This window comes from Mirounga leonina, unplaced genomic scaffold (genome assembly GCF_011800145.1).
Source record: "Mirounga leonina isolate KUSES-001 unplaced genomic scaffold, KU_Mleo_1.0 Mir_153, whole genome shotgun sequence".
Classification (NCBI taxonomy): Eukaryota; Metazoa; Chordata; class Mammalia; order Carnivora; family Phocidae; genus Mirounga; species Mirounga leonina.
The window spans coordinates 27,220,661-27,245,092 of record NW_023270387.1 but is presented as its reverse complement, the minus strand read 5'-3'; the positions used below and the strand labels follow the sequence as shown (position 1 = coordinate 27,245,092).

The following is a 24,432-nucleotide window of genomic DNA, read 5'->3' as shown; positions in this document are numbered from 1 at the left end:
CATGTTACTTATGGCTTCTTCTTGAAAAGACTTACCTCTAAGGTCTCAGCAGCATAAAACTCCCGGCTGCAGAGTTGTCTGAATCAAGCATCAGCCATAATTCTCCTTTGCCACTGACTCTGGGTGGTTCGGAACCTACCAGTACTCTACCTGTTTGGTAATTAATAATTCATAATTAAACTGGCAGTTTGAATAAATCAGCATAGCCGTAGGCTCAGAGTCTCCTCTCTTGCCATCCTTCAGAGAATCTGAAACATAACAGAGAAGAAAGGTTTAGGTATTTGAAATCCTCCGTTAAAAGCTTTGACCTCCTGCCCCCAATCCCACCCCGTAGTTTTTTGGGTCTGTTCCATCCGTTCTTTGGATCTTTCTTTCAAAGAGGAATTAAGCAGGACCCTTGTCAGACTTGTGCTAGACACTGAGGAAATAGAGATGCATGTGACTCCACCCTTATCCTCGAGCAACTAACTCTAGGTAAAAAGACAGGCATGAAAAAATCCACCGTGATACCTCATGCTCAGTGGTATCTGCGTGGAAAGTTCAGACAAATAGAGTAGGAGAGAGAGGTGATTCTCTTCTCAGGATCTGGGGAGAAGTGAGGGAAAACTGCAGAGGGGAGGTGATCTTTGAGGTCCCTTGAGTGATGAGTCATATCTTTTCAGGTAGGAAATGAAGAAAAGAAGAGGAAAACAAAGCAATGGAAGTGCTTCTGCTTTTGCCATGTTCCACGGAGAGCCGGGGTTGAGCCTAGCAGTGCACAGTGTTAATGGCCACCTCGTTGTCAAATCAAGCAATCTGAACATTATTATTGAGAATAATACTTATCATAAAAGCATGCTATGCAAATATTTATAGACTAATACCTCCGTTTGAGTGCAAAGAATCATTCTCATGTATTTCTTTTCTCCTTTGTTTCTTTACAGTTCCTCCCCAGATCATGAATATCTCCTCAGACATCACTGTGAATGAGGGAAGCAGTGTGACCCTGCTGTGTCTTGCTATTGGCAGACCAGAGCCAACTGTGACATGGAGACACCTGTCAGTCAAGGGTAAGGCTTTCACCTTTGGGAATTTTTCAGAGTTATTCTATTATTCTATTGAAGAATTTGTTCTAAAGCACAACAAAACTTTGGGAATCAGAAAGCAATGCTGTATTTGTAACATAGTAATGTAAAAGCAAATAGGCCACATGCATCAGTCACTGAGCATTCCATTCCAAAAAAAAAAAAGGATTTATAAAGAGAAAATGTACTGAATTATTTTCTCAGTCCTTTTTATGACCATAGAAAACTTCTGTTTTCCCAACCAGGAAGAACAGAGGTGCCATTACTTCAAAGATACTAATTTCTCAAGGTGGAGATGCATGGGTCAGTTGGTCATTTGCCCTTTCTTTAAGAAGAGTGCTAGAAGGCTAGAATGCCCATTGTAAATGTTGGTGTTACTGTGCATCCTTGAGAAAAAAGATCTCCTCACTCAGTACTTTCAGACCATTTCCCCAGAGCCACACCTATTTGACCTATACATCAATAGTCCACCTGAGTGGAAGAAAGATGATGGAAAAGGTGAAGTACACCTAGCATGCATGTATTGGGCACTCAGTGGTTGGCATTAAACCTCAGTGATAATCGTCTCCACCTTTGTAGGAAGGGAACCAAAAGAACAGTGGGCCCTATCCCTTTGGAACTAAAACTTACTCCAAGTTGAACTTGAAGAGATGGGCATAGAGTCACTTGGTATATTTATACATTCCTAGAAACTATGATTAATTCTGGAAATTATACAAGAAACAAATGCTCCCTCAAGCATCAGAAAATACACACATGAATTTCAGTGAAATAGGAGAATGTGTGGAGTATGCCTGTGCATGATGTAAAAATAACCTAGATCTAGAGGAAAACATAGGAACACATCTTGGTAACCTTGAGATAGAGAAAGTTTTGCTAGGACATCAAAGGCCCTTACCATAAAAGAAGAAAACATGAATACGTTTGGCTTTGTATTATTTTCTCACAGATGCTGTAACAAAGTACTACAAATGGCATGGCTTAAACAACAGAAATGTATTTCCTTGTAGTTCTGGAGGCTAGATGTCCATGATCGAGGGAAGGTAGGGTTGGTTCCTTTTGAGGGCTGTGAGGGAGAACCTGCCTGATGCAAATCCATTAGCTTCTCGTGGTTGGCTGGCAGGCTTTAGTGTTTCTTGGCTTGCGGATGTATCACCCTGATTCCCCCTTCATTATCACATGGACTTCTCCATATGTGCTGTCTTTGTGTCAAATTTTCCCTTTTTATAGGGACACCAGCATATCGGATTAGGGCCCACCTTAATGACCTCATCCGATCTTGGTAAACTTGTAAAGACCCTATTTCCAATTAGGGTCACATTCTGAGGCACTAGGGTTAGAACTTCAGGGTATCTCTTTTGTGGGGAGGTGGGGGAATGCAATTCAATTCATAGTGGCTTCATCAAATTTAAAAACACCATTAAGTGTAAATGAAAAGACAAGCCATAGACTGGGAGAAACATTTGCCATTCATAAATCTGACAAAGAATTTGGGGTTTTGTCTGGGTTATGTTTGGGCTTCATTTGGGTTATATGAAGAATTCTTACAACATAATTCTAACAACCCATCTTGAAATGAACAAAACATTTGAACAGACAATTCACATAAGAAGATATATGAATAAAAAATAAGCACATGAAAATATGCGCAATATATTTACCATAGAAAGGAAAACTCAGTCATAATGAAACACCACTACACAATTGCCAACTGTCAAACTTAAAAACAACAACAACAAACCCTGACAATATCAAGTGTTGCCAAGTGTGTGGAGCAACTGAAACTCTTACACATTAGCTCTGGGACTATAAAATGCTATAAGCACTATGGAAAAGAGTTTGGCACTTTGTTATAGAGTTAAACATACACTTAACATATGACCCAGAAATTCTGCTCCTGAGTGTTCACCAAAGATAAATGAAAATGTCTGTCTACAAATATACATTGTACATAAATGTTCATAGCAGCTTCACTTGTAATCGCCTCAAACTAGAAATAACCTCAAACCTTCAACAATTAAATAGATGAATTGTGTATTTATCTATTTTTAAACATTTAAAAATGACTTCTCAGCAAATAAAAGGAACAAATCATTGCCGCATGTAACAAAATGGACAATTCCCGAAAACAGGCTGAGCAAAAGAAGCAAGACACAAAAATACCTACTGCATGATTTGATAGGCAAAACTAATTCATTGTGACTGAAATCAAGTCAGTGGTTACCTGAAGTAAGGATTTGGGGAGATGTGACTAAAGGGGCACACGGGAATTTTTTCAGGTGATGGAAATGTTTTAGATCTTGAATGTGGTGCTGGTTATGTTGCCGCTTACGTAAGTCAAAATGGTAAACTATACAGTAAAAATGGGAACATTTTATTGTATGTAAATTAAAATCTCAATGAAATTTTTAAAATATACACATAGAGATATGGGATATACTGACCTGAAGATTTGCCCCTAATCTGTAACATAATTTATATAAGCAGTACTTCCTAGATGAGAGTTTGGACTTGTTACTAGGAGCACCATTTAAGGGAAAACTTAAATGGTCTCATGTCCTCCATGTAAACAGAGATGCATATGGCAACCCCAGCCTTGTTGCAGGAAAAGATAATGCTAATAAATCCTCTGAACATTCTTTGTATACAGATCTCAGATATTGAAACACAAAATGTCTATATTATAAAATAATGTTAACAAGAATGTTAAACTATACATGAGGGACATCACAAAGCCCAACTTTAATGTAAATGGGCAGTAGCTTATGTTCCCAAAGACATAAGGCCCATGGGAATTTTGCTTGAAGTGAGGGATAATTTTGGATTTATATTACATACAAAACTATGTCTAAACATCAGACCAATTTCTATGTATTTGGTAAATTTAGAGGTTTTTATAAATGCTTGAAATCACAAAATGCATTTATTTGATCCTGAATGCATAGTTCTCTGAGCCTAGAAATCTTTTTTTTTTTTTAATTAGGTTAAGCACCATACATTACATCATTAGTTTGTGATGTAGTGATCCATGATTCATTGTTTGCATATAACACCCAATGCTCCATGCAGAACGTGCCCTCTTTAATACCCATCACCAGGCTAACCCATCCTCCCACCCCATTCCCCTATAAAACCCTCAGTTTGTTTCTTGGAGTCCATAGTCTCTCATGGTTTGTCTCCCCCTCCGATTGAAAGGCATTTCGACTTAGTGTAAGTGTTTTTAAACAATACCTTCTAATGGTACACTGGTAAGTTTTCCCTCTTAAAATAAGGGAAATTCATCCATATTCTCAATCTTTTATACAACTTAATAGTTACAATTCAGCCTCAAAAAAGCTCAGAAAACCCTACATTTAAATGATTCCTCTGCTCTTCAAATCTCCCAGGCTATGATCTACTTTCAGTTGCCTTTTGCCTTTTTCATAGCTTTGGCCTTCACTTTGCTGTCTTTCCTTCCCCCCATTGTCTTTCTCCTCCTCTTTCAAAGACATTTAAATATTTTAAACTCAAAGCATTGTTTTCCAAATTTGAAAAGCTTTGGAACCTGGAAAGTTGGCAAGTTTAAAATGTGCATCTGCAGAGTGACTACCATTATTTATTTTTAGAAGGCTATTCCTTCTCACTTAGAGTTGAGGAGGCTCTGGGAAGTTGTTTTAAAGGTTTAGAAGAGCAGCCAATAAAACTTGAACATCAAAAAGCATTTTTAGAACAATTTGCTGGTTAATTCAGCATGCAAGAACAGGAAATAAAAGTTGCAATGACATTTCCATTGAAATTTCAATAGGATTACATTGGAGAATTTAGCTCACTGGACAGCCTTGTTCCCAAAATGCTAATAACATAAGATTTGAAATCTCTTGGTTAAATTTAGGGATCTGTATAACAAAGTGAATAAACAAACTTTAATTTAGAAATAGAATATTTTAATAAGCAGATTATTAAAGATTAAGAATAGTGGTAATGCTTATAGTTTAAAAAGACAGACCAATGCTTATAGTTTAAAAAGACAGACCAAGGGGCGCCTGGGTGGCTCAGTCGTTAGGCATCTGCCTTCGGCTCAGGTCATGATCCCGGGGTCCTGGGATCAAGCCCCGCATTGGGCTCCCTGCTCGGCGGGAAGCCTGCTTCTCCCTCTCCGGCTCCCCCTGTTTGTGTTCCCTCTCTCGCTGTCTCTCTCTCTGTCAAAAAATAAATAAAAATCTTTAAATAAAAAAATAAATAAAATAAAATAAAATAAAATAAAATAGACAGACCAAACACATGCCGCCAATCCCTAGAAATTATAGGAAAAAGGTAAAAGCTAAATGATCCAATAAATCCATTATCACACTAGAGAAAAATAATGGTAAGCCTGCATGGATCAGAAACAATATGGAATCTCTGAAATATAAAAAGTAAATAGATGTAATGAAGAGAAAAAAAAGAAAAAAACAGCTCCATATGATCTATACCTGAAATGATATATAGTTGAAAAAGGAAGGATTTTAGATCTTGGTATACTGGTAAATGTTTAAAATTGATTGGGACCAAGAATGGGAAGGCAGAAGAGCCCTGGTAGCATTTGCCAATTTCCATGGTGCAAATATTCCCATCATTGCCACTTTCTTGGGAACCCCTTTGAAATAACTATGTATTTTCGGCCCATTTTCACTTGAAAATAAACAAACAAACCCAAAACCAGTCCTTCCTATGAAAGTAGGGTGGAATTTTTGAAACAAATAATCCAGATCCCACATGTGGATCCAAAGTCTCCCCAGCATTTTGGTTCTCCAGACTAGGATATCTAACTGGAGATCTCTTGACTCCCAGTTTCCTTTGCAATGTTGACAGGTATGAAGATTCCCAGAAACTAGGTTTGCCAGGAGGACATCTGCCTCACCTCCAAGGAAAACTCAAGATTGTTACAGGATCATGATTATTAAGCATTGTGAGCATCTCAAAGAAAAGTGCTGTGTAAACATACATTCGGGGGTTTTGCAATTGACATGCAAACCACTGAGCATTTGACCATGTATTTATTTAGCTTCAGATATAAAAAGTTATATTTAATTTGTTTTCAGGAGCAGATAATGGGTTTTTTAAAAAACATATTTATGTGGATTTGCTAGAGAATACAGCACTTGTTTAATAGCCTTCACGCACATAGAAATCTGTTCTGAGTGACCTACAGCTTAGGAATTAAAATAATGATGGAATCACAGGCTGCAGCCTCAAAGAATTTTCCCTCCAAAAGAGTGGGCAGGTCCCAAAACAGCCAGACGAAGTGGATTGGCAAGTGGCCAGTGTGTTAGGAACACACTGCGAAACAGGTGGGTTCCAAGGATGATTTTCTTTTCCCCTCCTGAAGGACAAGAGAAGGGGCACTGGGCCAGCAATCATTGGAAGGCTCATGAATGTAAAACCATGAATAATGCGGAAACTAAGCTGCACTTGAATAATGTGAAACCAAAGTTTCTTCGTTTCTTAAACCGAAGTTGCACAGATGGGTGTGACAGAGGACACAGCACAGGCTGTTGTGTTCTAAGGAGTGTTGTCGTTCCCTCTTACAATGACTTTGGAATCCACTAGAATGTGTTACACACCTGGCCCCATTTCCAATGACGTATTTGGAAAGGCCAGATGTTCTGGGAAAATAATAAAGTCTTCTTTTCTGTTTCCTCTCCATGGAGATTTTAAGATGACAGCTATTCACCTGTGAGTGAGTTGCTCCTACAATCTACTCATACACAGTAATACCTCAGGGAGCAAGCGAATGAGTTATTTCACAGAAGTGAATTTTCCAGGTAACCGAAGCTGACTCCTTTATCATTGACTTGAGTCATTTTTAATGGAAACATTTTAAAAATGTATTATGTTCTCCTCTGTTTCCTTGAGTACAGTAAGTGCTATTTGGCCTCATCTTTACAATGTAACATCAGCATCATGCATATCAATTGTATCTTAGCATTTAGAGACTGTGATAACCAGGAATAGGGCCCTAAAATATTGTTTAAATTCTTGTGTCTGTTTTTTATAGTTCCGGTATTTTTCCTTCCTTCTCTCCAAATGACTACTTGTCAGTTCTTCCTAAAGTCAGCATACTAGCCTTTTGGCAGCCACATTCCTTCTGATTATTTACTTCTACTTTGTCATGAGCAAGAATCTATATAACCAAGTTGATTAGCCCTGAATACGAACATAGTGGCGGGAGAGAAACTTCTCAGAGGAAAGGGCATGAGCATTCATGAATGTGATAAACGACACTGCAGATAACTGTTCTGGGGAAAATCCTGCTTGGCTTTTGTTTTAGATATATGAGTTTCCTAGATGAGTGAATTGCATGTAAGCTAAGAGAGCTAAGACTCGTGAAATCATTTCCCATGGTTCTGACCTTGTTGGGCAGCTCTTTTCTATGTTCTATTCACTTTGCTAAATGTTGAGGTCACAAAATATATTAGTCTAAGACTGTTTCTACTACAGCCCTAAGTTTTTTTTTTTTTTTAAGATTTTATTTATTTATTTGACAGAGAGAGACACAGCGAGAGAGGGAACACAAGCAAGGAGAGCAGGAGAGGGAGATGCAGGCTCCCAGCTTAGCAGGGAGCCCGATGCGGGGCTCAATCCCAGGACCCTGGGATCATGACCCGAGCCGAAGGCAGACGCCCAACAGACTGAGCCGTCCAGGCGCCCCTACCGCCCTTAGTTTTCATGTGAGAAATTCCTAGGAAAAATATCTTGAAAAAATTTGCCGGGCGCCTGGGTGGCTCAGTTGGTTAAGCGACTGCCTTCGGCTCAGGTCATGATCCTGGAGTCCCGGGATCGAGTCCCACATCGGGCTCCCTGCTGAGCGGGGAGTCTGCTTCTCCCTCTGACCCTTCCCCTTCTCATGTGCTCTCTGTCTCTCTCATTCTCTCTGTCTCAAATAAATAAATAAAATCTTTAAAAAAATAAAATAAAATAAAAAATAAAAAAAAATTTGCCAAGTTCTTAACATTCCAAATAAAAGGAACGCTAGTCTGTACTCGTGTGTAGATGTCAATCCCTGTGGCTGGAGGTTTTATCTGAGACTGAACATGCGCTTCAGATTCTTACAGACCTGAAACGAAGTCTGGCCCAAGCGGTTTACATTCTGAGTTACTTTAGGAAAGCCACTTCCTCTGTCAGATCTCCTAGACTGCAAAAGGGGGCCATTTCAACTCATTTAATGCCCTAGTAGCCCTGAGAGAAAAGTGCTCATATTCATTACTCTACCTTTTTTTTTTTTAAAGATTTTATTTATTTATTTGACAGAGAGAGACAACGAGAGAGGGAACACAAGCAGGGGGAGTGGGAGAGGGAGAAGCAGGCTTCCCGCGGAGCCAGGAGCCCGACGCGGGGCTCGATCCCAGGACCCTGGGTTCATGACCTGAGCCGAAGGCAGACGCTTAATGACTGAGCCACTCAGGCGCCCCGATTACTATACCTTTTTTATTGTTTATAATTATTCCTATTATTTTGCCTATTCCTACCTCTTATCCCTTGACAGTCTTGGGTCATTTGTTAGTGATTCAGTGTCCCTCTTGTCCACGTGAGAATTCAGAATGACATAATTTTATTTGTAATAGCTAAACTTGGAAACAACCCAAATATCCTTCAGTGGGTGAATGGTTAAACAAACTGAGGTACATGCACACCATGGGATGCTTTTTAGCAATAAAAAGCAATGAATTCGAAATGCACTCAAAAACTCGGATGGACCTTAGTATATTACACCAAATGAAAAGAGTCAGTCTCCAAAGGTTGCATCCTGATGATACTACTGTTATAACATTCTCAAAATGGCAAAATTATAAAGATGCACCACAGATGAGTGGTTGCCAGAGGTTTGGGCAGGGAAGGGGAAGGAATACCATGAGGGAGTTGCTTTGCAGTGATGAAATGTCAAAGAATTATATGCAAAGACAATAGCAGGGAGTGCCTGTAAAACCTGGTGAAATTTTAGCAAGTTCCACAGTATAGTTAATTGTATTGTGCCCATATCAGTAACCTAGTTTGGATAATGTACTTTATTATATAAGATGCCATCACTGGGGAAGCCGGTCACAAGCACATGGGACCTCTATTATTTTTGCAACTTCTTGTGAATCAATAATTATTTTAAAATAAAAAGTTAAAAAAAATAGAAATGATAAGTAAAATGTGTAGTTTTCCAACATGCTTATATAGGAATTTATTATTTATAAAATATTGCCACATGCATCATTTCAAGTGAGTTTACAGCAACTCTCTCATATAGGCCAGCAGGAATATTTACCTATTCCACAGGTATGGAAAAGACTTGGAAAGGTTGAGTAATGGCCAATGGCTCTCAGCTCAATAAGGTGGTGGGTATATGAAAGGGGCCTAGTTCCCGTTGTTTAAGTCTAGAGCTCTTTATACTGTACAAAATGGTGCCCATGGCTTGTGGTTGGAACAGGTACAATATAACATGACATATTTTATCAAATTCTGCTTGTTATCTGGGGAACCCAAGAGTGCTCACTCACTAGCTTTGAGCATCACCCATGCTCTTATATTTCCCTCCCTAACTCCACACCTATCTTCTTATATGTAGGCACTTTCTAGCTACCACTCAGTATTGTTCTAAGGAAAGCACAGCCTCCAAATGAAACCCACATTCATGCTATTGTCGGCTGTAGGTCCCTGTTGTTTCTCTGCTTCAATTAAAATCAATCCGCTGAGACCTACCAACCTCATTTCTCTCCTAAGCCATCTTAGGTACACGTTCCAGCCACTAATAAGAATTGTCTATTAGTTGACCCTCTGCATCATCCAGTCATGCTACTACTTCTTTGTCCCTCTCCAAGGCAGCCAGGATCCTTGTTTCTAATCTGAAGTCGTGTTTTGAGCCTAATTAATCCCCAGGGTGTGAGAAAGAGGTGTCTGAGATGAGAAATCAAGGTTATACAGATCTTGCTCAGTGGAACAGTTATGGGCAAACAAGCTGTTCCTCTCACATTTTTGCAAAGCAAATTTATGTTCACTAACTTTGGTTCTTGTTGTAAATGAGAAGTGTATGAAGGTCTAGCAATGCGCTTTTCACCATATGGGTACCCATATGTTTTCCCCCTTTGCTTGCGTACATTTTTGCTTTGGCATGCACATATGCTTGTATTTTTGCAACTTAACAATATTAAAACTAATCCCATTTATGCTCCTTTTGGGTGAGTTGATTGAGTCATAAATTCCTGAGAATCTCTTCCTTGGGAGGCTGAAGTTCTTTTGTGTGAGCAAGGGGAGGGCATGGTAAGCCATCTTGGCAGACAGACGCAGGCAGCCAACATCGTTGTATAGCTCATGTCGCTCATGGCCCTGACCCCGGAGCACTAGGAAGTGTGAGATCATAAGGCCTGGGTAGTGTCCCTCTGTTTTCCTTCCTACGAGGGAAAGCACTCACTATGAAATAGACAATGATTCCCTAGGATTGGTTCTCTTCCTAAGGTAGAGGGTGAAATAACTCACCTTAGAGCAAACAACCACGATGCCATGAGTTCTTGATATGTAACTATGCTTAATACTACTCACACTCCTCACACTGAGTTGAGAAACTATATATTGGAAATGGGGCAGCAGGGAATTAGGCTTGCTGTGAAGTAATGTTTAGCCTCTTTGCAGGGCCTTTTTAGATTATAAAAATAAGAATGGATATTAACATGTATCATACCAAGTGGAAAACTCAACTAATTCAAATGTAAAATTGGAATTGGAAATGCTGTTTGATGTCTTTTGTAAGGCCGTTGCTATTTTTATCTGCTCACGAATTCATTCATTCATTTGATGTGTTAAGAATGTTCATTTGTTCTTATAGCAACAATGGTGTGTACAATAGACGTGATTCCTGCTCTTATGAAGCTTATAGTCTAGTCAGGGATAGTCATTAATCAGATCATCAAGAATATATAAGTTCTAGGAGCGCCTGGGTGGCTCAGTCGGTTAAGCCGCTGCCTTCGGCTCAGGTCATGATCCTGGGGTCCTGGGATCGAGCCCTGCATCGGGCTCCCCACTCAGAGGGAAGCCTGCTTCTCCCTCTCCCTCTGCCTGCCTCTCTGCCTACTTGTTCTCTCTCTCTGTCAAATAAATAAATAAAATCTTTAAAAAAAAAAAAGAATATATAAGTTCTAGAGGGGAGGGGGGTGAGGGGATGGGTTAGCCCAGTGATGGGTATTAAGGAGGGCATGTACTGCATGGAGCACTGGGTGTTATACGCAAACAATGAATCGTGGATCACTGCATCAAAAACTAATGATGTATTGTATGGTGACTAACATAATAAAATAAAATTAAAAAAAAAGAATATGTAAGTTCAAAGTGTGGTAACTGCTGTGACAACGGGCAGCAGGGTGGTGTGAGCTAGTTTAGGCTGAATTTCTCCTGAGATAGTGATGCTTGAGCTGACATAGAAAGATGAATGAAAGTTAACTAGGGACAGGGACAGGGAAATGTGTATGTGTTGGGGCTGGGCTGTATAGAAACTTTCCAGGTAAGGGAGAACAGCATATGCAAATGCCCTGAGGTGAGAGAGAGCGTGGCTCTTCGAGAAACAAAAGAACTGTGTCATGAATGTGTAGAAAGCTGGAGAGACAATGGTCTGAGAATAGGTAGTTAGGGGCCAGATCACACAGAGCCCTTCAAAGTTTGGTCTTTATTCGAAGAGCACTAGAAAGTACAAAGAAAGTTGCAAGTAAAAGAGCTGAGAAATCAGATGTTCATGTATTGGATTTAACTAGGAACATTTCATTTCCGATCTACTCATTTTCTATGTAAATCTGGCAAACCACTAAACCTCTGTCTCAATTTCCCCACCTATAAACCAGAAAGGAATTAGTAATTATATGCTCCCCTTATGGAGGAAGAGAGAATGGAATTTGATAGTATCTACTCCAAATACTTTTTAGATTATGGTATAAGAATGGATATTAACATGTATCATAGCAAGCAAAAAGCCCAACTAACTCAAAAGTAAAATTAGAATTGGAAAGGCATCCAGTGCTGCCTGCCGTCCGTTGTAAAGCCTTGTCTATGCGATTGCTGTATCATATTATGCTATTGAAATCAGTCGGGCACTAATAACATTGAGACCCGCTTTACAAGTTCTGTAGATCTAATTGGCCTCAGCAGTGGGTCCACAGTGACTCTTCTTGCTGAATAGAAATCCTAGGCTTCAGTAGAAAATAATAAGCAGCCTGGTTCCACACTAACAAACTGCAGCCCCCTCTGGCGATAATGTGTTTAGAGACTGAACTCCTTCATCTGGCCAGATGTTGAAGGAACCTCAGAGGTTTCTACCTTACCTCCTGGATGAGCACCCTTGAGAGTAGATTCAAAGGACTTTCAGGGCTAGCCATGTATCCTTTCAGTCCTTGATATGCCATTTTTTCCCAGCCATTTACATCTTCTTCTAAAACCCTCTACATCTCTAGGGCAAAAGTTCCTACAAAGCACCTTGTCTCATTCAAGCTATCTTAAGTTGGGTTTCTATCACTTACAGCCAAAGTAGTTCTCATTAAATCCACCGTGTGATGTGTAAAGCAGTGTAAGTCCCAGCTGTAAACCTAGTGTGGGGTTTAGGAGAGGTGTGTAAACGTAACATTGCCGTGCAATATGGTTAGAACCAAACCACCTCTGAGAAAGTCTCTTTTGTATATGAAAGAGAGGGACGGGGCTGCCTGGGGTCCCGATTAACTTTGTAAGGCCACTGTCTTTTTCATAGGTTGGAGAAGACCCTGATTGTTGATCAAAGAGCTCTGGGTGGGTTGCCGAGGGGATTCCACACCCACATCAGCTAGGATCAGGCCAAAACAGACACATGGACCCTGGCCGTGAATTCTGTAGCAGTCAACACCAGGAGGTCATATCACCTCCTCAGTACATTCAAGTGCCCAACATTCATTCAAGCATCATAGGGTGTGTTAAGTGCGCTCCTTTCCTCCTGTCGCCTTTCTCAAAGCATCTGCCATCCTAGGCTTCCGACTGTGCTGGGTTTTATCTCCAGCATGATGGAGGCCGAAGTATGAAATGGTGATAGTGGGGAGACATTCTTTCCTCCCACCTGTTTAAAGGTAGTGACCATGCTTAATGAGCAGCCTCTCTTTGTGTGAGATTCAGAGGAGGGAGGGGAAGGAGAAGGAAAACAGGCAGTTGCTTGGAGGATTTTAATTGGAGTGGGGCCCTTCAAGTCTTGCGAATGTTCCAGCCTCTGAGAGGAAATATCCACTGGACATAAGCAGGATCAAGGGGAACTGATCTCATTAAGCAAAAGTAGTTGATTGTCCCTTTGAATCTGGGCTTTCCAGCTGGAGGCAGTGATTGACTCACACACAGAGGAGAACTGGAGTTGAGTCCTGAGGAGGTGAGGGAATCTGACCTCCCTCAGAACACCTGAAGCATAGACCAAGGGCCCCCACTCTGCCCCTCCTGGTGGCCTGCAAAGCCTCATTAGTCAAAGCGACAATCACAGAAGCCTTTTCTGCCTTTTCTTTATGCTCTTGCTCCCCACCCCCACTTCCCCTTATTTCTTTCTTATCCTATCAATGGTTTCTCCACTCCAGAACCATTTATTGGTGAGAGTAACCCCCCTGGGGCACTGGAAGTGGTTTGTTTTTAATGATACTCTGGATGATTTTGCTTCCTAAGAGAAATGTTTATAAAGTACCCGATCTAATCAGAATGAGCAGCCCTCTGCTTTCCCAGTTCTCTTTCTTTCCCCGCCAGCTTTGCTCCCCTCACCTTTGTTCTCCACACCATTGGCACCGGGAAATGCTTTCTTCTCGGGCCTCTCGAGGGTTCCACACTGCTCCACTGAGCCTATGCGTATTTGTCCCTGAACAACTGGAACAAGATGCAGTAATTACATCTGCAGTGAAGGTTTGCTTCCCTTAAGGGCGGTAAGGACGTTGCCCGCACTGCTAATGAAGAAATGAGCTTTCCTTTCAGAGCCTGGGGGTGGAGGGGGAGTGCTGCAAGGAGCTCTGGGACGTCACGCAGCAAGATATTTGGAGCTTCATCTTCCTGAGCCAGGCTGTACCCCAGTGCACTCATCCCTTCCCTTCCTCAGCACCCTTCTCTTAAGCTTCTTACTCCTGACTCAGCTCCAAACTGCCCAGGACACTCCAGATATGTTTTCAGAAGTATTTCCTGCCCCAGGGGCATGAAAACAGTGGGAACAAAGGCAGGTTGGCCATAACACTTTGAGGGATAATTTGAGAATCTTCTGTATTTCCATCACCTCTGGTTCTGCCCAAAGTGTAACGTACCCAGAAGTCTCAGGTGCCACCTCTACCTGGAGCCCAGACCCTCCAGTTGCTAGCAAGAACCCGAAAAGAGGACAGGGAGATAGCATCTGCGCTGACCCGTGGGGCTGGGCTGCATCTCCCTGTCTCCTGGTGTTGCTAACTCAAATCACCTGACCTGTGTGCTCCCCTTCTCTGCCTTCATTCTTAAGACCTATTGATCCTTCCTGCTTTGTTTTGCTGTACTTCCCCCATGGCTATTTCTGATCATCCGTACCTGCCAAACTTCCCATCCTTGCTGGACTCTCTGGACTTCTCATGGTTTGCATGCTTTGACTGTAAGTTTCAATCCCATAAAAAACCGCAGTGACACTGTCATCATTGCCTACATTTTTATTACCGATGATGTCCCTTAAATTTACTGGGTTACCACTTTGACTTAATCACATTTGGCTTTCACAAAGGTCTGTCAAAATGCAGACAGAAAAATAAGATAAAGTAATAAAATAAAATGATAAAAAAATAAAATAATAGAACATAAACACAATACAAATGAAAAGCCAGGGATTAGGAATACACATTTTACAGAGGAGGAAACAGAAGCCTGGTTAAATTGATTGCAGCTGGAAATAATATTCTTTTTTTTTCTTTTTTTATTATGTTATGTTAATCACCATACATTACGTCATTAGTTTTTGATGTAGTGTTCCATGATTCATTGTTTGCGTATAACACCCAGTGCTCCATGCAGAACGTGCCCTCCTTAATACCCATCACCAGGCTAACCCATCCCCCCACCCCCCTCCCCTCTAGAACCCTGTTTGTTTTTCAGAGTCCATAGTCTCTCATGGTTCTTTAAATTATTTATTCATGCACTCATTCAACCATTCAAGAAAGAATTAGCGGGTGCCAATTACATGTCAGGTACTGTGCTTGACAATGGGGTTAGAAAGATAAACAGCATTATACTTTTCCTCAAGGAGCTCACATTCAGTGAGCCACAGGCATAGTAACATGTAATTACAGCACAGTGTGGTAGGTGCTTTAATAATACATTCAAAATGTTGTGCCTTCCAAGAGAGGATCATCTAACTCCAACTGGGAAATATGGGAGAATCAGGGATTGCTTCCTGGAAGAGGTGACTATTAACCTGAATCTTAAAAATTAAGAGTTAGCCAAGCAAAAAGAACAATGTGAGTGGAGTGGAAGGGGAGAGGACTATCCCAGGCAGTGGGAACAGTAAGATGAAAGACAGGGAAATGAGAACTAGCACAGAGTCTGTCGTTGGACATACAGAAGCAGTTTAGTGTTGCTGGAGCAGAAAGTGTGAAATTATTGTAACCCAGATAAAATTGTTGGATCGCTTGTAGCTGGTCCAACTATGACATTGCATTTTAAGGACATAGATTTGGTCACACTCATCAAGGGGGCGGGAAGGGGAAAGCATTCTAACATAAACTAAATCTTTACCAAAATCTCTCAAAGCGGCCCTAACATGTGTTATACAACAGATAATAAAACAGTTGAATGATGTGTTTTATTACTCTTTTCTCTACATTTCACTCCACAAAAAACACTAGGTGATCCAGATCTCTGCTTTCTTAACTAAACTATCTGGTCTCTTCTTTCAGTAGTAAATTTCCCAGCTTTCTCAAGGTAATAAATGTAGCTTTTCAACTTTTTCATTCTGCAGCTCTGCTCATTATCTTGATCAGCAAAAGCCTAAGAACCAAGAAAACATCTATACTTTGTTTTACATTTTGTGTTGTCCCCATGAAACGGATGTCAGATTAGATTTAGGTAGTGTATGAAAAGCAAATCACCAACTGCTAAGTAGACAGGGTAGAGAAGGCAAAAACGGATTTTTTATAAAGTCCGTTTTTGTTTGGTCATAATTTACATAAAATAAAATGTACCCATTTTAAGTGTAGACTGGTGAGGGTTGTTTTTTTTTTTTTCTCCCGGTATTATTAAGATATAATTGAAATTAATACAACACTGTGTAAGTTTAAGGCATATACCATAATGACTTGATATACATATTTTGTGAAACGATCACCACAGTAAGTTTAGTAACATCCATCACCTCATATTATTACAAAAGGATTTGTTTTTCCTTGTAATGAGAAATTTTAGGATTTTATTCTCAGCAGTTTTCAGTTAGACCATAGAGCAGTGTTAAGTATAGTCATCATGGTGTGCATTACATTCCTAGTGCTTATTAATCTTATAGCAGGAAAGTTGTACCTTTGACCACCTCCACCCAATTCCCCCACCTCCTAACCCCTGCCTCCGGCAACCACAACTCTGATCTCTTTTACTATGAGTTCAGCTCTATTTTAGATTCCACATATACTGGAGATCATACAGTATTTGTCTTTCTCTGTCTGATTTATTTCACTTAGCATAATGCCCTCAAGGTCCATCCATGATTAGTGAGTTTTGACAAATTTATACATCTCTAAAACCACCACCCTAATTAAGATATAGCACATTACCATCAATTCTGCAAATTCCCTTATTTTCAGACCCCAACTTTATCCCTGCCCCCAATTTGAGACAAACATTGATCTGTTTTCTGTACTAGTAAACTAGACTTTTTATGGAATTTCATACACATATACACAATATATTTATACTCTAGAAAAATATATAGCATTTATATGGTCTTAGAATATGTACTCTTTTGTTTCTGGTGGCTTTCAGTCAGCTTTTGAGTTTCCTTCATGTTGTATGCCGTTCTTTCCTTTTTATTGCTGAGTAGTATTCCATTATAGGAATATACCAATATTTGTTTACTCATTTGCCAGTTGATGGACATTTGGTTGTTTCTATTTTTTGACTATTGTGAATAAATTTGCTATGAACATTTATGAACAGATCTTGTCATGGATATTTACTTTAATTTCTCTTAGGTAAATACTTAGGGGTGGAATTTATGAGTCATATAGTAAGTTTATACTTAACTTTGCAAGAAATCGCCAAACTGCTCTCCAAAGAGAATATACCATTGTATATTCCCTTCACTATTGCATAAGAATTACAGTTGGTCCACATACTTGCTAGCATATGATATTCTGTCTTTTACATGTTATCTCTTCTAATAGGTGTATAGAGTAAAGCACATGCTGGTTTTAAGTTGCATTTCCCTGTTGATTAATGATGTTGAGAATCTTGTCAAGTACTTTTTGGCCATTTGTATATCTTCTTTTGTGAAGTGTTGGTTGCAATCTTTGACTATTCTTAATTAGGCTACCTTCTAATTACTGTGTTGTAATAGCTATTAATATATTCTAGATACAAGTCTGATGTCACATACTGAGAATACTTTCTCTTAGCCTGTGTCTTACCCTCTCATTTTCTTAATGATGCTTCTCAAAGAACCAATGTTTTTTGTCCAATTTATTAATATTTTATTATATAGATCTGGCTTTTTATTTCTCATCTAAAAATAGGATGCAATGCGGGCGCCTGGGTGGCTCAGATGGTTAAGCGTCTGCCTTCGGCTCAGGTCGTGATCCCGGGGTCCTGGGATCGAGTCCCGCATCGGGCTCCCTGCTCCTTGGGAGCCTGCTTCTCCCTCTGCCTCTCTCTCTGTCTGTCTCTCATGAATAAATAAATAAATAAATCTTTAAAAAAAAAATAGGATGCAATGCCAAGTTACAAGATTATCTCCTATGTATTATTATAGAAGTTTTAGAAATTTACTTTCTATTTTATTTTATTTTTTTAGGTATAAGATCCACATGAGTTCATTTATGTGCATGGTGGGAGGTCAGGTCTCAAAAAATGAGATTTATTTATTTTTTCTAAATGGCTGTCCAGTTAATTTAACACCATCTGTGGAGAACACAATTCTTTTCCTAATGAATTACCTTGGTTTCTTTGTCAAAAATCAATTGACCATTATTGGGTCTCTTTCTAGACTCTTTACTTTTTACTATTAAAATATATTCTCTCTTTATTGCCAATACCATATTGTTTTATCACTGTTGATTTATAATAATCTTATTATAATCTTAATGGTAAGATTATGGTAAGTCATAAGCTTTGTTCTTTTTCAAGTTATTGGCCAACCTGTGCCCTTTGTATTTTTATGTAATTTTAGAATCGGTTTGACATATTTACCAAAAAAAAAAAAAAAAAAAAAAAAAAAACCTTGGTGGGATTTGGATTGGAAATACATTGAAATTGTATATCAACTTGGGGATAATTGACATCTTTACAGCATTGATTTTCCAATCCATAAATTTATTCTTCCATTTATTTAGGTCTTGTTTACTTTTTCTCAACAATATTTGATAGATTTCATTATATAGTTCCAAAAAATTTCATAGTTTTGAATGCTATTATAAAGAGTAAAATTTCACTCATTGAAAATATATAGAAATACAATTGACTGTAGTTTATTGACCTTACGTCTGTGACATTGCTAAATTTATTCATTAATTCTAGCAAATTTTTCTAGATTCCTTATGATTTTTTATATAAATGATATGTCTTCTGTGAATAAAGACATTTTTACTTCTTTGGTACCAATCATCTAGTCAGGAATGCCTTACAATTTCTTTTTCTTTCCTTATTGCACTAGCTAGATTCTCCAACAATGTAATGTTAAATATAAATGATGATAGCTGATATCCTTGTCTTGTTCTTGATTAGAAGAAAAACATTTCATTTTTCCCCATTAAGTATAATATTATTTGTAGATTTTTCACAGATGGCTTTCATCAGATTTTGTTTTGTTTTGTTTTCATTATGTGTGAATGGATGTCTCATTTTGTCAAATCATTTGTTTGCATCTACTGAGATGATTGTATAATGAATTATACTGAATGATTTTTTAAAAAGATTTTATGTATTTATTTGAGAGAGACAGTGAGCACAAGTGGGAGGGGCAGAAGGAGAGGGAGAAGCAGACTCCCCACTAAGAAGGGAGCCTGACAAGGGGGCTCCGTCCCAAGACCCTGAGATCATAACCTGACCCACAGGCAGACACTTAACTAAGCCACACAGGTGCCCTTATACTGAATGATTTTTAATGCTAAACCAACTTTGCATTCCTGGGATAGACCTCATGTGGCCATGCTATACTGTACCTTTTCTGTATTAATGGATTGAATTTGCCAATACTTTGTTAAGAATTTTGCATCTGTGTTCATGAGGCTGTTGGTCTGTGATGTTATTGTCTGGTTTTGGTGTCAGGGTAATCTAGCCATATAAAATGAGTTGGAAAAAGTTTCTTTTCAGAAAGAGTTTGGGTATAATTGGTATTAGTGGTATTCAGAAGCAATATTTAATAATAGTAATGGTTAATGGGATCTGTGTCTTTTTCATCTTTGTAATAGAAATATTTCTAGTGCTTTTCTATTAGGTGTAGTGCTGGCTTCAGAGAGACATTTATTGTATTAAAGAATACTCCTCTTTCAATAAAAAACATTTTGTTCAGAAAAGGGTAAGTTTTATCAAATTACCTTTTTGACAAGTTATGGAAATAATTATATGTATTTTTCCTTTGATTAATGTGTATATAAATAATGATATGATTGGTAACATTGGAACATTCCATTTGCTAATATTTAATTTACTGTTTTTACATTAACCGTTAAAGTAAGAATGTCTATAGTTTACCACATATTTCAGAGTCTTGTCTGTAAGTATTATTTATAATACCATAGCTAAATTTATTAGTTGACTTTCCACCTTTTTATACTCTGGATCATTTTAAATAAAATAAAGAATCTATATTCCTCAACAATTTGATAGGAATTGACTATAAACTCATTCGGGTCCAGGCCTAGTTTGTGAGTTGTTCTTTGACATTATTTTCTAATATGTTATTGTTGTTGATACAAAATTTGTACCTCTTGAATTAATTTTAGAAATTTCTATGATCAAGTTTGATAAATGTTTCATAACTGTTGAGCTTATAAATATTTAAGTTAATATATGAGTACACAATATTAGGTATTATATAAACATATATACAATGTGTACCAAATTGGGCATATAGATATATACCCACACACACATGCACACTTAGTTATACATACTTTATATAGTATAAACTATTTCATAAATACCATATATGGTATAAGATAAATATTATACATATACGAGTACACAGAAAGATAATTCTATTATTCAGATTGTAGATAGCCATACCAAATCATTTGCTTCCTCAAACATTATGAAACCAAAAATAGATAATATCAGATTTTAATATAGTGTTTTCATGCATTTCTAATACCTTTTGCTTTATATATCTCATCCACAAAGTTTAAAAATAATTAAAGATTCACAATGAATTGTTCCTTTTGTCAATATAAATGACTTTTTTTGCCACTTAACGTTTTTAGTCTTGCATTTAACTTTATCTGACATTTATATTGTACTCCCTGCTTTGATTTTGTTAGTACTAAAAATACACTCGCCCATCCTTTTAAAAAAAATCATACTTGTATTATTCTGATTTAGGCGTATCTTTTGTAAACAGAACAGAAATATATTGTTTTCTTTTTCTTTCTTTAATCCAATCTCAGCCTCTATTTTTTTTTTAATGGGAAGTGTAACCAACTTGCAGGTATTATTAAAACTGATGTGTTTGTTCCCTGTCATCTTTTTGTTTTCCCCTTTTGTTCTCTCTAGCAGTCTTCATGTTCTATACCTTGTGGTGTTTGAAACACTTTTTCTTTGCTTTTATCCTGTATAGTTTTTTGAAATGAATATGTCATGTTTATTCATACTGGTACTTACATTTCAATTTCCCACAAGTGTTTTTAGCATGTGTGATTCTAATTATTCAAGCCGAGTAAAATGCTTTTTCATGTGTTCTTATTTGAGACAAAAATTGCAATGGATTCCCCTCCATCCTCAGTCCTACCTTACCACTTGTGTTTCATGGATTTTATCAATATCACATTTTGAACTTGTAATCCAAGATTATGTATTGAGACATTTGTACTTTCATTTAGCTTGTTAGATTTATAACAATTCCTGAGCCTCATCTCTTTAAGTCAGATCCCCACTTAAGCCTTTCAGCAATCCCCTGCAGGTGGCATTCATTAGATTTTTCCTTAGTTTCATCTCTAAGTTGCTCAGAATACTTTTCAAGAAGTTTACCAAAAATATGGGTGAATGTTGTGTTTTCTGATTCTTGGAATATTTCTTCTTTCATGTGATAAATATTTATTGGAAACGTGTTTTGCAGCAAAAGCTGTGGTAGGTGCTGGAAATACAGTAACAAATAACATACATAACCCATACCTCAGGGAGTGTACATCTATGAAGATCTGTTTGCTGCCACCAACTGTGATTGGTATCTTTTCTGAGTATATAATCCAAAGGTCACATTCTTTTTTTTTTTTTTAAAGATTTTATTTATTTATTTGACAGAGAGAGACAGTGAGAGAGGGAACACAAGCAGGCAGAGTAGGAGAGGGAGAAGCAGGCTCCCAAGGAGCAGAGAGCCCGATGCGGGGCTCGATCCCAGGACTCTGGGATCATGACCTGAGCCGAAGGCAGACGCTTAACGACTGAGCCACCCAGGCGCCCCCAAAGGTCACATTCTTTATCCTCAAAACTCCTGTAGTTACTCCTCCCTTGTGTTTGGCATTTAGTGAGAAAGTAGAGCACTCTAAAACCTGATTTTCTGATTTCTATAACTTTTTGAGTCATTCATTTACTTCTTAAAGGAATGAAGATACTCCTTTCTTTATCTCTGGGTTTAAAACTCTTTCCAGAAGTGTGGGATTGTCTCTCACAATCGACCTTCTCCCCTAGCATGTGATGATGGCATCATTACATACACACAAGCTTTTCTGCAGCTCAAAAAAGTGAGTCTCTATTAAGTACTTATTGTTGGTTCTGGGTAATTTCTTCTGAGGAAACTTAATTGTACATGTGTTGGCTCTTCATTTTTTCCCCTTCATATCAGTCATTTCTCTTTCTCTCTCTCTCTCTCTCTCTCTCTCAATAAATTTCTTGATTTGTTTTTTCCTGTGTATGCTGGGATAGCTTCTCAGCTTTGGTCTTCATATTGATTTGATTTCTTGAAGTTTCACATCTAATATGTTTTACTTCTGATGTAGATTTAAAATGTAATGTTGATTTCAGTCCCCTTGCTTGTTCTCCTTTTCTACCTAACTGGACTCTCCAGTTCATCTTGTTATCTTTTCTTCTCAGATTTTCTCAGATCTATTCCAGCTTGCTTCCTTAAGTCTTTTCAGGGAGAGAGGTCATCTTTCTTGCTTTTTTTGAGGTTGTCAGATAGTCTTTTAAATTTTTTATTAGGGTCCTGGAAGTCAAATTTTTAATGTGATAAAATATACATAGCATAACACTTAACCACTTTGACCCTTTTTAAGTGCATAGTTCAGTTGCATTAAGTAAATTCACATTGTCTTTCAATGGAAGTGATTTTTTTAACTATGCTTTTCCTGGAATTTTTCTGAGTGGTCTTTTTTTTTTTTTTTTTCTTTTTCTACAGTATTTTCTCAATACATATCCTCAAACATAATATGACTTGTGTGGTGAGTGGATACCTCATTGCCCCTACTCTCTACTCTTTATGTAATGCCTGAAGCCCCTTTTATTTTCTTCCTGAAATATATACTGAGATGTAGCACTCCTGGTTCATTTCCCAACCTCTATCTGGCTTCCAATCTCTCAAGCTTCTGTTTTATTGAAATGGTTCTTTTTTCTTTGTCATTTGGGATTTCTGATACATAGCTGTGGTTGAAGAAACTGAATAAATGAAGGCTTAAGGATGCTTGTTTGCTAATGTAGTTTGAAGCTGCATTGGTATTGCAAGACCATTGTGTTTCCTTAGATAATCTTTTATGATAGTTAGGTTCCTCTAGGCCCACAATGTTCTCCGCATGCTAATATTCATGTCCTTGTGGAGTTCTCTACCATATTGCATCAGCATTGGTCTGTGTGACCATAGCATACAGCCAAGTGATGGCATGCATTCCTAAGGCAAAGTCATAAAAAGCATCCTTGCCCTCTTTCTTGGTCAAGTCACTGTGAGGGAAAACAGCTGCCATGACATGAGGACATGAAGAGTTCTTGTGGTGAGAAGCTGAATCCTCCTGCCAACAACCAGTACTAACATGGCCTGCATGTGAGTGAGCCATCTTGGAAGTGAATCCTCCAGACCCAGATAAGCCTTCAGAAGACTGCAGCCCCCTACTGGGTATTTACCCCAAAGATACAAAAGTAGGGATCTGAAGGGGTACGTGCACCCCGATGTTTATAGCAGCAATGTCCACAATAGCCAAACTGTGGAAAGAGCCAAGATGTCCATCGACAGATGAATGGATAAAGAAGAGGTGGTATATATATACAATGGAATATTATGCAGCCATCAAAAAAAAAAAAACCCACGAAATCTTGCCATTTGCAATGACGTGGATGGAAATAGAGGGTATTATGCTGAGCGAAATAAGTCAATCAGAGAAAGACATGTATCATATGACCTCACTGATATGAGGAATTCTTAATCGCAGGAAACAAACTGAGGGTTGCTGGAGTGGGGAGTGGGGTGGGAGGGATGGGGTGACTGGGTGATAGACACTGGGGAGGGTATGTGCTCTGGTAAGCGCTGTGAATTGTGTAAGACTGTTGAATCTCAGATATGTACCTCTGAAACAAATAATGCAATATATGTTAAGAAAAAAAAAAAGAAGAAGCAGGAGGGGAAGAATGAAGCAGGGGAAATCGGAGGGGTAGACGAACCATGAGAGACGATGGACTCTGAAAAACAAACAGGGTTCTAGAGGGGAGGGGGGTGGGAGGATGGGTTAGCCTGGTAATGGGTATTGAGGAGGGCACATTCTGCATGGAGCACTGGGTGTTATGCACAAACAATGAATCATGGAACCCTTCATCTAGAACTAATGATGTAATGTATGGGGATTAACATAAGAATAAAAAAATAAATAAATAAAAAACATAAATTGATTACACTAAAAAAAAAAAAGAAGAAGAAGACTGCAGCCCCAAAGGATACATTGACTGTACCCTTATGAAAAACCCTGAGCCAGAACCACCCGGCTAAGTACTTCCCAAATCCTTGACTTCCAGAAATGGTGTGAGATAATAAATATTTATTGTCTTT

General features: G+C 38.5%; 1 protein-coding gene across 1 annotated transcript in view; it reads left to right on the top strand.

Moving 5' to 3' along the window:
- Positions 1 to 24,432, top strand: part of OPCML (opioid binding protein/cell adhesion molecule like) — a 490,752-nt gene that overhangs the window by 391,573 nt on the left and 74,747 nt on the right. Inside the window, exon 3 of the mRNA XM_035009317.1 lies at positions 924 to 1,049. Coding sequence (XP_034865208.1) covers positions 924 to 1,049 — 126 coding nt within the window. The remainder of the gene's footprint in view (positions 1 to 923; positions 1,050 to 24,432) is intronic.